General features: G+C 40.9%; 1 protein-coding gene across 1 annotated transcript in view; it reads right to left on the minus strand.

Moving 5' to 3' along the window:
- Positions 1 to 16,006, minus strand: part of LOC126204156 (uncharacterized) — a 1,030,415-nt gene that overhangs the window by 298,107 nt on the left and 716,302 nt on the right. Inside the window, exon 13 of the mRNA XM_049938564.1 lies at positions 6,494 to 6,648. Within this exon, the coding sequence (XP_049794521.1) occupies positions 6,494 to 6,648 (155 nt within the window). The remainder of the gene's footprint in view (positions 1 to 6,493; positions 6,649 to 16,006) is intronic.

Genomic DNA, 16,006 nt, shown 5'->3' on the forward strand with positions numbered 1-16,006 from the left:
AGTTTGCTGAGTCAGGTTCTGAAGTGACGACTTGAGGCACGTGGTCGTGTAAAAAGGGCGAGTGTGGGTGTAACACAGTTAGTTAACAAGGGAGAGACGAAGTTTATTTAATACAAGTGGATTGTTTATTATTTAATACAAGTGGAAGAGTCGTTACTCGCAATTCTCTTATGTTATGAAAGGTAGAATCGTGATTCCAACAGTGTGTATGTGTAAGAAAATAGAAATCGTAGTGAGTGATATTTGATAATAGTCAGAAGTGTGATTAAGGGACTCCAACTTACACTTTGCTCGCGGAATCAAGTGCAATTCCTTTATAACTACGCAGGAAATACATAACCGCCACAGTTTACAAGACACTTGGTGAATGAAAATTAGGGAACTCACTATGAAGTGCCGCGTAGACAGGTGTTGGTTCAACAAGGAACCACCACATTAGTAGATTTCTACCTCGATAGTTTACCTTTGTGTGAATACGTCACATCTTCTAGAAATTTGAACTGTTTCAATAAGCCCTGCTCTTACACTTTAGCGACGCTGAACAATAAGACGCACCTTCTATACATACAAGATACAGTGTATGAGGAAATTTCAGCTGAGAATTTAGCAATATGGACATCTCCAACACAGATTTATGCGGATGGGACTAAACAAAATGACAGAGCAGGACATGCATTTGTCGTTGACAAGACTAATCGAAGGGACAAATTCAAACTCGATGAAGTAGTGCCTATACGCACTGACGAACTTACAGCGTTTTTAGAAACAATCTTTATTCCTTCATTCACGCTCTGCGTTGATTCATTTAAAATACTACGCTGTCAGTAACACCAAAACATCTCGTATGCTGCATTATAGAATGTGTTCAGGAGCTTGCTGCCTCAGTAAAGACTACCTTTACGTTTTTGATTGAAACTGCACAACAGTATAAAGGGAAACTAAGAAGCAGACACTCTGCCCGATTAAGATACTGCATTATAGAATCAATTCACCTGCACGTCCATATTATACTGTGATGACGAACGCCATGGGATAGCGATATGCACATAAACAGAAGGCTGAACTATCGCGTACACGAGTTATGAATGGGCTGTGCATTGGGGAGGGTGTCATTTATATTCAAGTGATTCACGTGAAATGTTTTCCGTCATGATTATGTCCGAACGACGGGAATTTAGGCTTTGAACGCGAAATGGTAGTTGGAGCTAGACTTCCATTTCGGAAATCGTTAGGGAATTCAATATTCCAAGCTCGACAGTGTCAAGAGTGTGACGAGGATACCTAATTTCAGGGATTACCTCTCACTAAGGGCAATGCAATGGCCGACTACCTTCACTTAACGTCAGAGAGCAGCAGCGTTTGCGTAGAGTAGTCATTGCTAACAGACAAGCGACACTACGTGAAATAAGCACAGAAATCAATCTTGGAAGTAAGATGATCGTATCCGTTAGGACAGTGTAGCGGAATCTGGTCTACGGCAGTGCCTTTGCTAACGGCGGAACATCTCTTACAACAACTCTCCTGGGCTCATGTCCATATCAGTTGGACCCTAGACTACTGGAGAACCGTGGTGTGGTCAGATGAGTCCCGATTTCAGGTGGTAAGAGCTTATGCCCCCCCCCCCCCCCATGAACCATGGACCTTGCCGTTGGTGGGGAGGCTTGCGTGCCTCAGCGATACAGATGGCCGTACCGTAGGTGCAACCACAACGGAGGGGTATCTGTTGAGAGGCCAGACAAATATGTGACTCCTGAAGAGGGGCAGCAGCCTTTTCAGTAGTTGCAGGGGCAACAGTCTGGATGATTGACTGATCTGGCCTTGTAACATTAACCAAAACGGCCTTGCTGTGCTGGTACTGCGAATGGCTGAAAGCAAGGGTAAACTACAGCCGTAATTTTTCCCGAGGACATGCAGCTTTACTGTATGATTAAATGATGATGGCGTCCTCTTGGGTAAAATATTCCGGAGGTAAAATAGTCCCCCATTCGGATCTCCGGGCGGGGACTACTCAAGAGGACGTCGGTATCAGGAGAAAGAAAACTGGCATTCTACGGATCGGAGCGTGGAATGTCAGATCCCTTAACCGGGCAGGTAGGTTAGAAAATTTAAAAAGGAAAATGGATAGGTTAAAGTTAGATATAGTGGGAATTAGTGAAGTTCGGTGGCAGGAGGAACAAGACTTTTGGTGAGGTGATTACAGGGTTAAAAATACAAAATGAAATAGGGGTAATGCAGGAGTAGGTTTAATAATGAATAAAAAAATAGGAGTGCGGGTTAGCTACTACAAACAGCATAGTGAACGCATTATTGTGGCCAAGATAGACACAAAGCCCATGCCTACTACAGTAGTACAAGTTTATATTCCAACTAGCTCTGCAGATGATGAAGAAATTGATGAAATGTATGACGAGATAAAAGAAATTATTCAGGTAGTGAAGGGAGACGAAAATTTAATAGTCATGGGTGACTGGAATTCGTCAGTAGGAAAAGGGAGAGAAGGAAACATAGTAGGTGAATATGGATTGGGGGGAAGAAATGAAAGAGGAAGCCGCCTTGTAGAATTTTGCACAGAGCATGACTTAATCATAGCTAACACTTGGTTCAAGAATCATAAAAGAAGGTTGTATACCTGGAAGAATCCTGGAGATACTAAAAGGTATCAGATAGATTATATAATGGTAAGACAGAGATTTCGGAACCAGGTTTTAAATTGTAAGACATTTCCAGGGGCAGATGTGGATTCTGACCACAATCTATTGGTTATGAACTGCAGATTGAAACTGAAGAAACCGCAAAAAGGTGGGAATTTAAGGAGATGGGATCTGGATAAACTGAAAGAACCAGAGGTTGTAAAGAGTTTCAGGGAGAGCATAAGGGAACAATTGACAGGAATGGGGGAAAGAAATACAGTAGAAGAAGAATGGGTAGCTCTGAGGGATGAAGTAGTGAAGGCAGCAGAGGAGCAAGTAGGTAAAAAGACGAGGGCTAATAGAAATCCTTGGGTAACAGAAGAAATATTGAATTTAATTGATGAAAGGAGAAAATATAAAAATGCAGTAAATGAAGCAGGCAAAAAGGAATACATACGTCTCAAAACTGAGATCGACAGGAAGTGCAAAATGGCTAAGCAGGGATGGCTAGAGGACAAATGTAGGGTGTAGAGGCTTGTCTCTCTAGGGGTAAGATAGATACTGCCTACAGCAAAATTAAAGATAACTTTGGAGAGAACCACTTGTATTAATATCAAGAGCTCAGATGGCAACCCAGTTCTAAGCAAAGAAGGGAAGGCAGAAAGGTGGAAGGAGTATATAGAGGGTTTATACAAGGGCGATGTTCTTGAGGACAATATTATGGAAATGGAAGAGGATGTAGATGAAGATGAAATGGGAGATACGATACTCTGTGAAGAGGCCGACAGAGCACTGAAAGACCTGAGTCGAAACAAGGCCCCGGGAGTAGAGAACATTCCATTAGAACTACTGATGGCCTTGGGAGAGCCAGTCATGACAAAACTCTACCATCTGGTGAGCAAGATGTATGTGACAGGCAAAATACCCACAGACTTCAAGAAGAATATAATAATTCCAATCTCAAAGAAAGCAGGTGTTGACAGATGTGAAAATTACCGAACTATCAGTTTAATAAGTCACAGCTGCAAAATACTGACGCAAATTCTTTACAGACGAATGGAAAAACTGGTAGAAGCGGACCTCGGGGAAGATCAGTTTGGATTCTGTAGAAATGTTGGAACACTTGAGGCAATACTAACCTCTCGACTTATCTTAGAAGAAAGATTAAGAAAAGGCAAACCTACGTTTTGAGCATTTGTAGACTTAGAGAAAGCTTTTGACAACGTTAACTGGAATACTCTCTTTCAAATTCTGAAGGTGGCAGGGGTAAAATACAGGGAGCGAAAGGCTATTTACAATTTGTACAGAAACCAGATGGCAGTTATAAGAGTCGAGTGGCATGAAAGGTGGTTGGGAAAGGAGTGAGACAGGGTTGTAGCCTCTCCCCGATGTTATTCAATCTGTATATTGAGCAAGCAGTAAAGGAAACAAAAGAAAAATTCGGAGTAGGTATTAAAATTCATGGAGAAGAAGTAAAAACTTATAGGTTCGCCGATGACACTGTAATTCTGTCAGAGACAGCAAAGGACTTGGAAGAGCAGTTGAACGGAGTGGACAGGGTCTTGAAAGGAGGATATAAGATGAACATCAACAAATGCAAAACGAGGATAATGGAATGTAGTCAAATTAAATCGGGTGATGCTGAGGGGATTAGATTAGGAAATGAGACACTTAAAGTAGTAAAGAAGTTTTGCTATTTAGGGAGCAAAATAACTGATGATGGTCGAAGTAGAGAGGATATAAAATGTAGACTGGCAATGGCTAGGAAATCGTTTCTGAAGAAGAGAAATTTGTTAACATCGAGTATAGATTTAAGTGTCAGGAAGTCGTTTCTGAAAGTATTTGTATGGAGTGTAGCCGTGTATGAAAGTGAAATATGGACGATAACCAGTTTGGACAAGAAGAGAATAGAAGCTTTCGAAATATGGTGCTACAGAAGAATGCTGAAGATAAGGTGGGTAGATCACGTAACTAATGAGGAGGTATTGAATAGGATTGGGGAGAAGAGAAGTTTGTGGCACAACTTGACTAGAAGAAGGGATCGGTTGGTGGGACATGTTTTGAGGCATCAAGGGATCACAAATTTAGCATTGGAGGGCAGGGTGGAGGGTAAAAATCGTAGAGGGAGACCAAGAGATCAATACACTAAGCAGATTCAGAAGGATGTAGGTTGCAGTAGGTACTGGGAGATGAAGAAGCTTGCACAGGATAGAGTAGCATGGAGAGCTGCATCAAACCAGTCTCAGGACTGAAGACCACAACAACAACAACAAGAGCTTATGGTAGAGTGCGAGTGAGGCGCACACCCCGCGAAGGCATTGGACCCAAGGCGTCAACAAGGCACTGTGCAAGCTGGCGGACTGGATCCCCTGGTCCAGCTGAACCGATCAATGACTGGAAGTGGTTATGTTCGGCTTCAGGTTCCCAAAAAGCGACGCAATTTTTGTGAATAACAATGTGCTATGTCATAAACCACAACTGTTCGCGATTCGTCTGAAGGATTTTCTGGATAATTCGAGCGAATGATTTGGCTATCTACGTCGCTCGACATGAATCCCATCGAACATTTAAGGGGCATAATCGAGAGGTCAGTTTGTGCACAAAATCCTGCGCTGGCAACACTTTCGCAACTATGGCGGCTGCAGAGGCAGCTAGGGTCAATATTTCTACAGAGAACTTCCAAAGATGTATCGAGTCCATGCCACGATAAACTGCTGTACTACGCCATGGAAAAGGAGGTCCGACACAACAGTATGAGGTATCCCATGACTTTTGTCATCTTAGTGTACTGTTGTATAGAGTCTAATGGAGTTAACTGCAAAAAATACTTGCCTGAAATTACAAGGAACCTTATACTGTTTCAATGTAAGTTATGCAGAATTCTTTCAGTCGATTTTTCTCAGGTATTGCATTTCTGAGCTGTGTTAACTGTTCTTGCCGGGGTCCGATGTGTACACTGCTCTAGTGAAATACGATTAAGGTGCCACTTACATGCCATAAGGGCTAGAATAGGAACACAATGGAATGAAAGCCTGCACTACTCTTAGGAGATCAAAGGGAGACATCTAATCTACCATCAGGTCCCTGGCACCAAAATTGTAAATTCAGTAGCAACTATGTAGTGGCAAAGGCATGCCTTCAGTTTAATCGCAATTTATTCCGGGAACATCTCTATCGCCTCAACGTTATCCCATTTTCTTTATATAAATGCTGCAGTGAGGGAGTTGTTTACCACATTTTCTTCCGCTACGACAGAAGATATCAGTGCACTACAAAACAATGCAGCGTCTCATGTCCAGTGGCAATATTTTACCGACAGACACTCAAACACTTAACAGAAACAGAAGACCTAAGTGTGATAAATTCCTATACGAATTTGTAGGAGAATGACATATCAGAATACGGCGAAGTAATTTTTTGTTTACATTATACTATGGTATATCAGGGTAAATGGCAGTTTTTGTTACAATGGTACCTGTTTCACATGTTTCCTTTTAACTTTCTCTGGGTGATATAGATTTAAATGTTAAGAAACATTCTGATGCTGGCTCCACGGGTGATTTCCAAACATCATTAACAAATGAAAATAAACTCGACTTGAACTGTTACCATTCAGTCGTTTCCGAGTTACTTGAACTGTTACGATCCAGTAGTTTCTGAGTCAGTAATAGTACGTACTCGTAATAAGGACAGTAACCGTTGTTAACACGAACAATGGATGTGATCTCTACCACTAATTAAACAGTTGAACTGCTTAAATCATAATAAAAGTTTAGTAGTAGAGGGTTTACAGATCGTCGCTGCTACGTCAATTTTGAATCTTCCTCTGAGCACTAGAACATTGCCTAAAGCTCTCCACTCACCTGATGACCTCGAGGATGCCGTCCGCGATAATAAACATCTCCCTCGCGACCTCGCCTTTGCGGCAGATGATGTCACCCGGTGTGAAGATGTACGCCTTCATCTTCAGCACAAGGTCATGCAGGAACTCAGGTTGGCACTCTTGGAAGATGGTCACCTGCAACAGGAAAGGTGGGAACGTATGGTGATTAAGTGAAACCACGAACGCGATGTTTTGTTACAAACGGGACATTGTACTGATGCATCAACTACATGCTCCCCGAAGTGAATCACAAAATCTATGTGTGGACAGCAATAATAACCCTAAGGTTGTTTTGAGTCCATCTTAATAGACCGATCTACTTTTGTCAGCCATTCTTTTTATATAATGAAGATCGTCATTCACATTTCAATTACCAAAATAAATGTTACTGTGAGAAAATTTAGTGATTATCAAATTATACGTCGTATTGAGTAAAGGTCGGACAGCACGAGATCTCTGATTTTACTAACATTTCAATCGGTTTTTATTTTTTGTGGGACTATGTTACAACGTTCTACCTTCTTAAACGCGTTTAACATTATGAAAATCTAGTGTATTTGAAGCGGTACTGTCAGTTTTGTTTCATAAGGTTCGTCACTTGGAATTACCGAGCATGTTATTAACAGATGAGTGACACTGAATCTCATTCTTTTACTGATGTGACGAGCGTCTGGAGAAGGAATGAGCAGGGAAATGTGTTTATCTGTTATGTAATGGTACCTTCTTGATTGGAACTCCTTCCTATATATCTTTCCTGCGTGATTGTATGAATGAGTCAATCTGTTTTGCAAGTTCCACGAGGGACCAGGGAGTTATCACCTGTATGTCTGGGCTGTACCAACATAGATGTATTCTAGTAATTAGGGATTAGAAGTAAAAAGCAGGGTAAATCTAGGATGTAGCATTTTCCTTAAACGCCGATGAACAGTTGTAGTGAGTGAATAATGGTTCTGTACGGGAAAGGCGACCTGCCGGGAGTTTATCGGTCTCTAGGCACAGAGGTGAGACAGGTATTTTGTGCAGAGTCAGTCAGTCGCAGACGAGCCGCTAAGCTGGTGTGTGTGATGTGGAGCTGACATAGACGGTGATTTAGGATGAGAGTAGTACAGACATCTTGGTTTAGGAACTTTCTATAATTCTAGTCATATGTTCGAAGCATTATGGCGTCCTCTTGAGTGATAATTTAGCTAGCATTTAACTAGATTCTGATGGAACCTAGCTTGCTCCCCCTCCTGTGATGATTCACTCCACGCATCATTATCCCGACTGTGTTTCGTTTTTCTTTCCACTGCCGATCTCAAGACATGTGTGACAACTTTGCTTTTGCTAGGAAATGGTGAATATCATCTTGTACGTGAGCATATGAGGGTCCATTTTGTGCCCCTGAACCAACCTATTCCTTGATGAACAACGATGATTAATACAGTTTACCTTAACGGAACCACAGTGTTAGAATTTTATACACCTTCTATGTTTAATGAAGTTCAGGTATACGCTTCACATTGTCAATAACTGTCTTTTAAGCAAAAATTTAGTTGGTGGAACTTTGCTCCGATGGGCATACCGGCACGCCATCCCTCCTGCCATGATGACTAACTTCATGTGCCCTGTAAGAGAAAGGTACTAGGAACTATTTAGTAAAGTTCAATCCCTGATCGATCCTTCTGTAGTCTGATAGTTAGATGTCTGATGCATATTTTTCTTGGGATAGACAATAGGGCTAAATTTAATTAATAATTCTGGAACAATAAACGGCACTCAGCGGAAGATGATGATGTCAAGCACTGCTGTGTTCAACAGGAAACCCGTGACTCTGAAAAGTCCATGTTATATAGAGAAAGGGCGTTCTGCAGCAGAACCAGTGCTTAAACGTTTTAGTTAATCAGTAAACAGTGAGCGTCTTTTAACTTTGCTTCGGAAACATGTGAGTATATGACGGCAAATTTTCTGAGATTACTAGTATAGCTTGGAATTAGATAACAGTTGGATTCCTTTCTACATGTAGCGAGTTTCGGCGTGTTTCCGAGCGTAATTCAGTAGTTTGATTTGCGATTATATTTCTTTGTTGTATTTATTGGGCTTCTGCATTTAAGACGCGGTTTAGAGTCTAAGCATCTGTCCGTGGTCAGATATAACCCTGTGTGTCTACAGATCCACGAGTTTAGCCTCTTATGAGTTGGTTCATTACTAGATTAAACGTGTAGCTATTTCCGAAGCTTTCTTTCGATGTTCGAGTAATATTATCATCTTAAGCAGTATCTTTGATCTTGCTATTTTGGTCGTGCCACGTAGCAAAAAAGTTAGTCTAAACTGATTTGGAGCTGATTAAATGAAAAGACTATCGCCTTTAGCATCGGAATTATGTATTTCGCGCGCCTCATCTTTTGAATACTTTATGCGAGTTAACATGTTCCTTTCCAATGCTGAACGTAGTCGTAAAGACCAAACCATGCCACGTTTTCTTGTATCTAGAGAGTCACTATGTGTATCATATTGTAATACGTGAAATTACAGGCTTAATTAATGCACGATCCATGAATAATTCCTCCTCATTTTTCATACGTCGGTTAGATGCGATTGTTCGCCGTCTGCCTTCTCCGGTGGTTTCTACAATACCTCAGTACCGATAAAACACTAACATACTGAATTCTGACAGTTTAGTATTTATCCATCCACAGCAAGTATAGTTGTATATAACGAAATAATAAGCAACCAACAGCATGATAGAAATTAATTTTGTTTTTCCAGCATCAGGCACTTAGTACCCTTCTTCAGAAAGTTATATCTATTGCATTATTTGCGAGTGTCAACAATAAGAGGCACACAGCAAAATGACGTGGTGACGTAGTTCATAGCGCCTGTGAAGAAAAAAAAAAGTGCAGACATTATGTGCCATATGACCATGGCATTTTGCTGTATGCATCTTATTGTTGCCACTAGCAAATAATGCGATGGTGTAAACATTTGAAGGACACTAAGTACCCGAAACCGACAATGAAATTAAATTTCATTTATGAAACTGGTTGCTTATTATTTCTTTGTGTTTCTGGCAGTTTATATGGATTTCACCATTTGTCATTGTTCCATATCATAATCAATCTCTGCCGTGTACGTGAGGCAAACAATGTCTGCCAGAGCACTCCGAAGCCCATGATCTTATTTTATTAATTGGTTTAAGTATCCATCTAATTGAGATTATATAATTATCGTTGTTAACGGTGTGTTCATATGTGGAAGATGTTTCCGTCTACTCTTCGCAAATATTCATGGCAACATGTCTTAAGAACAAATAAATTGCCGTTCTCTCTAATTACTGATCCCCCATCTTTGATTAATATCGCATATAAATCTAACCTTGATCTCTTCCCCAACGTTAGTCCCTCTTCAATGACGTGTCGAATGTTTTAGAAAGGAAATGATAGACTGCTCCATGCATTTCCACGTACCACTGATCTTCTGTGCTGATATTGTAGTTACCCGCTGCGCGAAGACATAATATTAAAGACGTTTTTGGGGCGATTTAATCGAATAAATTTCCACATTGTGTAGATTCAGATATCCCACGCAACTCCAATAGGACTTAGACACACATGGATAACGCGATACGAATATAATTTTCTTGAAAATACCCTTTCGTTATCCATCATTTCGAACTAGGCGTCCTTATACATGGAGTTCGGAAATTACCGTTATAAACTTCTAGGACTTTAGGAGAGGGTGAGTACAAATATTCAAATGTGTGTGAATTCCTAAGAGACCAAACGGCTTAGTTCATCGGTCGCTAGACTTACACACTAACGTAAACTAACGTATGCTAAGAACAACACACATCGATGCCCGAGGGAGGACTCGAACCTCCGGCGGGAGGGACCGCGCAGTCCTTGACATGACGTTGGATGAGTACATAATATCTTGAATAGGAATCCATGTCCACAAGCGTCTTCCAACGACTCTACAGAGCTTCAAAATTACAGGCGCAGGCGTCTGTAAATGTTTGTTTATAAAGTTTATTTCCATGATATCTCAAGAGCTCTAAGCACTTGTTTAATAGAGTAGATGTGTTCCACACTAGCGAAGATGAACAAGTGCTCATAGTTCCTCTGATATGTATCTTAGAGCCCTTGTTTACTAGACATTTTCTCTTGTTTTGATCCATACTACCACCTCTGAAAGTTGTGTACCTCGCATTCTTAGCGACAACGGTACCGGCACACTCATTTCACTGTCAGAGGTAACAGAACGTTCTTCGCTTACAGCTTTCGACTCTTTCGTTTCCGGTAGAGGAACCCCTACTTCAAATTGATACATTTACCGTTTCCATCATGCTTGAAAGTGTGTAACATCATCACGGTATCATCCTGCATCTACATAGTTTACAAGCACCTGCGTCTATAACTTGGATGACTTTTCCGGACTAAGATTTCTATTCAAAATATTATCTACTCACTCCCCTCTAAAAAATCTTAGACGTTTGTAACGTTAGTTTCCGAACACCATGTATAATTCCGAAAATTACTTCTTTTTAAAAGCCCCCTTCCATTTTGCAAAAAGTACACTCTCAATACAGCAGCTTAAATTTTGTAAATGTTGCGCCAGAAATATTGTCGTGTTTAGAACAAAAGATTATAGTGCACAGTTGGTTGAAATCGCTACAAGAAAACCATATAACTTTTACGAACTTGATCCAAAACACCAATTTTTTAAGCCGGCCGCGGTGGTCTCGCGGTTCTAGGCGCGCAGTCCGGAACCGTGCGACTGCTACGGTCGCAGGTTCGAATCCTGCCTCGGGCATGGATGTGTGTGATGTCCTTAGGTTAGTTAGGTTTAAGTAGTTCTAAGTTCTAGGGGACTGATGACCACAGCAGTTGAGTCCCATAGTGCTCAGAGCCATTTGAACCAATTTTTTAAACCGAGTTTAAATACATATATGACATTTCCGAAGACGTCAATACTAGACGATGCGAATTATTTAATAATGCTTTGACTTTATTTCATAGATAACTGTGTATACCGTCTTTTGGGAAAAAAGTTACAAATTCTGCTTGTGGATAGAATACAAGCCAAGGAAGACATAGAAAGTGAGTATACCATGTGTAATTGCCAAATTACGATTTAAAGACCATACTGGCAATGCCAAGCTAGTACCCCTACAAGCATCGACATAATTTTTTTCTGTTAAACTTCAGAAACTATCAGCATCAAGGATGTTTTCTCTTTTTCATTCTAGAGCACGCCTTTTTAGCCTTGCTACCCTGGATCACTAACTCATATTTCTAAGTGTAGGCCCAGACGACGAAAAATCTGGAATTCAGAACTGTGGGAAAAGTTTGTTAAAGCAAAAAGCTGAGACAAGTATACAGTAGCTGTTACGATACTTCCGAAACTATTGAAAATCGTTGGAGATCTATCAGCTGGCAAGTCTCTGCTACTTTTTAATATCTCTGTTGATGATATCTTGAGACAATGGCTAGAAAAAGTAGAGTTTAAAACCATAAACTTCAACAACCAAATTATCAAACGATATCACTTTCTGCTGATGATCAATTTTTCATAGTTGACAGCGAGGAAAAGCCACTTACAAATTAAATGTCACTGCCAACAGGAAATAACTTAACAATCTCGACCAAAAAAAAAAAAAATGTCATGGCTTTGAATGGTCAACAGCCCGTCACAAGCAAAATTGTGTAGAAGGCCAGAAAGCAGAGAGAGTAAAAGGACTGAACACCACATTCTTCACAGACGAGAAACACATAATGGTCGTGAGACTTGAACAATAAACAAGAAACAATGAAACAAGAATGCAAGTTGTGGAATATTTTTAAGAAGAGCAGCTGGCTATAGAATACGTGATATGTTGTAGAGTACAACAGTCAGACAAAAACTAGATTAAAAAGTATAATGAATAGATTGAGAAGAATAGAAATAAACGTAGAAATCAAATCACAAGAAGGAATGAAAATAGAATGCCTAAAATAGTAATGAATTATGGACAAATAGAGAGAGAATATCAATAGGTAGACCAACAAGGAGTTGGAGCGATCAAATAGTAACTAATCACAGACAATAGAGACACTCAACATGAGGATGTAAGAGACAAACGCTTAACATTTGGAGAAAGAAGAAGAAGGGTATCTGTGTGAAAAACCAGATATATTATTAGTTTTTACTGGTGAGGCGTTTACATGACAAAGGGGACAATGAGACAGTTTTGTCATCAGATACCTCCAAATTGTTGGGAAGAAAGCTCTGGGGGATTTAAATAACTGAGAGATAACCAGTCCCAATAGTTCAACTTGTGTGCTTTCTTATGGGAGAAAGTATTATCAAAAGAAGCTGAATGTCATCATGGCATTTATTAGCCACAGAAAAGTTTCGAAGCAGTTAGCTGTCTTAAATGCAATACTGGTGTCTTGGTGAACGATACTCATCAAAAAATGGTTCAAATGGCTCTGAGCACTATGGGACTTAAACATCTGAGGTCATCAGTCCCCAGACGTAGAACTACTTAAACCTAAGTAACCTAAGGACATCACACACATCCATGCCCGATGCAGGATTCGAACCTGCGACTGTATCAGCAGTGCAGATCCGGACTGAAGCACCTAGAGCGGGTCCACACTCATCACCGTATATATATATATATATATATATATATATATATATATATATATATAGCTTTCTACCTCCAATAGGAAAAAAAAATAGTGATTTTTTTCCAGCCCCAGGCATATAGGCTGTCCAGCAGGACAGATACGTTCGGTTACCAAATCAGTCAGTGTTGTATGCTAGCCTACAGGTCAGGCTCTCTGGGGCCCTGATAGATAGGCTGCCCCTTGCTCTGTCCATCCCCTCCTCTATCCATATCAACCCGACTCAAGCCATGCTCATTGACTAATGTAGCCCCTGCAGTACACGCCAAGAAGAGATTAAAAGTGGGGTAGCATTGTTAAAATGATGAAGGGCATGAAACTATAAGGCACCATTTATTTGCATATATGAGCGCATTTAACTTTATTTCCAGTTTTGCTATTTCGCATACGTGAAGTGAATGTATCAGTGTTGCAATAAAAATGGTTCAAATGGCTCTGAGCACTACAGGACTTAACATCTGAGGTCATCAGTCCCCTAGAACTTGGAACTACCAAAACCTAACTAACCTAAGGACATCACACACTCACGCCCGAGGTAGGATTCGAACCTGCGACCGTAGCAGTCGCGCGGTTCCATACTGCAGCGCCTATAACCGCTCGTTCATACCGCGCTTTCCAAAAGGCACAGCCATCTGGCGCTTTCAAAGCCAGTGGGATGAGGTGCCGATGCAGAAATCGCTCGTGACTTCACGCAGGGAAAGTGTATTTCTTCTGGCGCGAATCAAATAACTGTTATTAATACGTATTTGCTAACAAATGTTGCCTCTTGCCATTCAGACATTAGGAGGAGTCTACGGCTCATAAATAATAAATTCCAATAATTTTATAATGCCAGGAAACATTGACATTAATAAATAACATATGATTTTGGCATAAGCGAAAATGTACGATCTTATACAGAATTTGCCGATTGTACATTTCAAGTTACAGACTGTGCGCTATGGGCCGGCCGCTGTGACCGAGCGGTTCTAGGCGCTTCAGTCCGCAACCGCGCTGCTGCTACGGTCCCAGGTTCGATTCCTGCCTCGGGCGTGGATGTGTGTGATGTCCTTGGGTTAGTTACGTTTAAGTAGTTCTAAGTCTAGGGTACTGATGACGTCAGATGTTAAGTTCCATAGTGCTCATAGCCATTTGAGGCTAAAGTGGGACATTTCTGGCGGTTTAGTACGAGTGGAGGGCGTTCTTAAAACCCCATGAATCTGGATTACTCGTCGGTAAGCCGTTGTTGTGTAGGATAACAGAGCTTGATCATCCCAACTCTAGAGAGGTATATTCAGTGAAACACGATGAACTATTTGGAGCACCTAACAGAGAGGTCATGCTGGATCTTGAGATGTACAGGATACGGACACGTGCGACAGTTCTTATCACATCAACATCGATGAACGCGTAGTCGTCAGCTCACGACGCATCCTGCTTACTCGCTTAATAACAGCGGGCGAGATGTGGACGAGCATACTATCGCGACGCAACCTAGCTACTGCTTATCTGAATTTACCTCAAGTCTCATTCCAAGCTGCTGGAAACCGTTTAATATCAAACAGAGATGGAGGAAACTTCCGCCCTATCCTCGTAAGAACACACGTCGGTGAGCGTCTCTCCGTGGTTTTATGGACTCGTAGACAGCACAGTACTGTGCCTACTCCGAGAGAATGTAGTCCTAAATAGTTAACTTTACGCAGGGGGCCGGAGGAGGGAGGGGAGGGAGGGGAGGGAGGGGAGGGCGGTGAAAACGGTTGCAGAGCTTCTGACTTTAAGGGGGTAGATAGTAGGTACAGTTATCGCACAGTGAAGTTAGCGTACATTAGCAAAACGAGGATAATGGAATGTGGTCGAATTAAGTAGGGTGATGCTGAGGGAATTAGATTAGGAAATGAGACACTTAAAGTAGTAAAGGAGTTTTGCTATATGGGGAGCAAAATAACTGATGATGGTCGAAGTAGAGAGGATATAAAATGTAGACTGGCAATGGCAAGGAAAGTGTTTCTGAAGAAGAGAAATTTGTTAACATCGAGTATAGATTTAAGTGTCAGGAAGTCGTTTCTGAAAGTATTTGTATGGAATGTAGCCATGTATGGAAGTGAAATATGGACGATAACCAATTTGGACAAGAAGAGAATAGAAGCTTTCGAAATGTGGTGCTACAGAAGAATGCTGAAGATAAGGTGGGTAGATCACGTAACTAATGAGGAGGTATTGAATAGGATTGGGGAGAAGAAAAGTTTGTGGCACAACTTGACTAGAAGAAGGGATCGGTTGGTAGTATATGTTTTGAGGCATCAAGGGATCACAAATTTAGCATTGGAGGGCAGCGTGGAGGGTAAAAATCGTAGAGGGAGACCAAGAGATGAATACACTAAGCAGATTCACAAGGATGTGGGTTGCAGTAGGTACTGGGAGATGAAGAAGCTCGCACAGGATAGGGTAGCATGGAGAGCTGCATCAAACCAGTCTGAGGACTGAAGACCACAACAACAACAAAAATACTTGAGAGATAATTCCTGGCAATTTATTGTATGAAGAAATAGGCACATGGGCAAGGAGAAAAACAGACACGTGGATAAAAAATAGTTCGCAAAGGTCTTAGTCAACAATTAAACTTCAATCTTGCGACAAAATTGGTTTCCATTGTTTCCTTGATAACAAATAATAAACATTTTACATTCATTCAAATTTGTTTGTATAGTTACAATTCATAGGTTGAATACTCACTGGGATCATCTTGTAATTCCTTGTGGCAACTGCTTTACAATAAATTAAGTTCCTTAACCAATTTTTGAACTATTTTCTCATTCATTAAAAATTTGTGTCTTAGAAAGGTATTAAATATTTAGGAAAAATTA

The sequence above is a fragment of the Schistocerca nitens genome, chromosome 9, assembly GCF_023898315.1.
Source record: "Schistocerca nitens isolate TAMUIC-IGC-003100 chromosome 9, iqSchNite1.1, whole genome shotgun sequence".
Taxonomy (NCBI): domain Eukaryota; kingdom Metazoa; phylum Arthropoda; class Insecta; order Orthoptera; family Acrididae; genus Schistocerca; species Schistocerca nitens.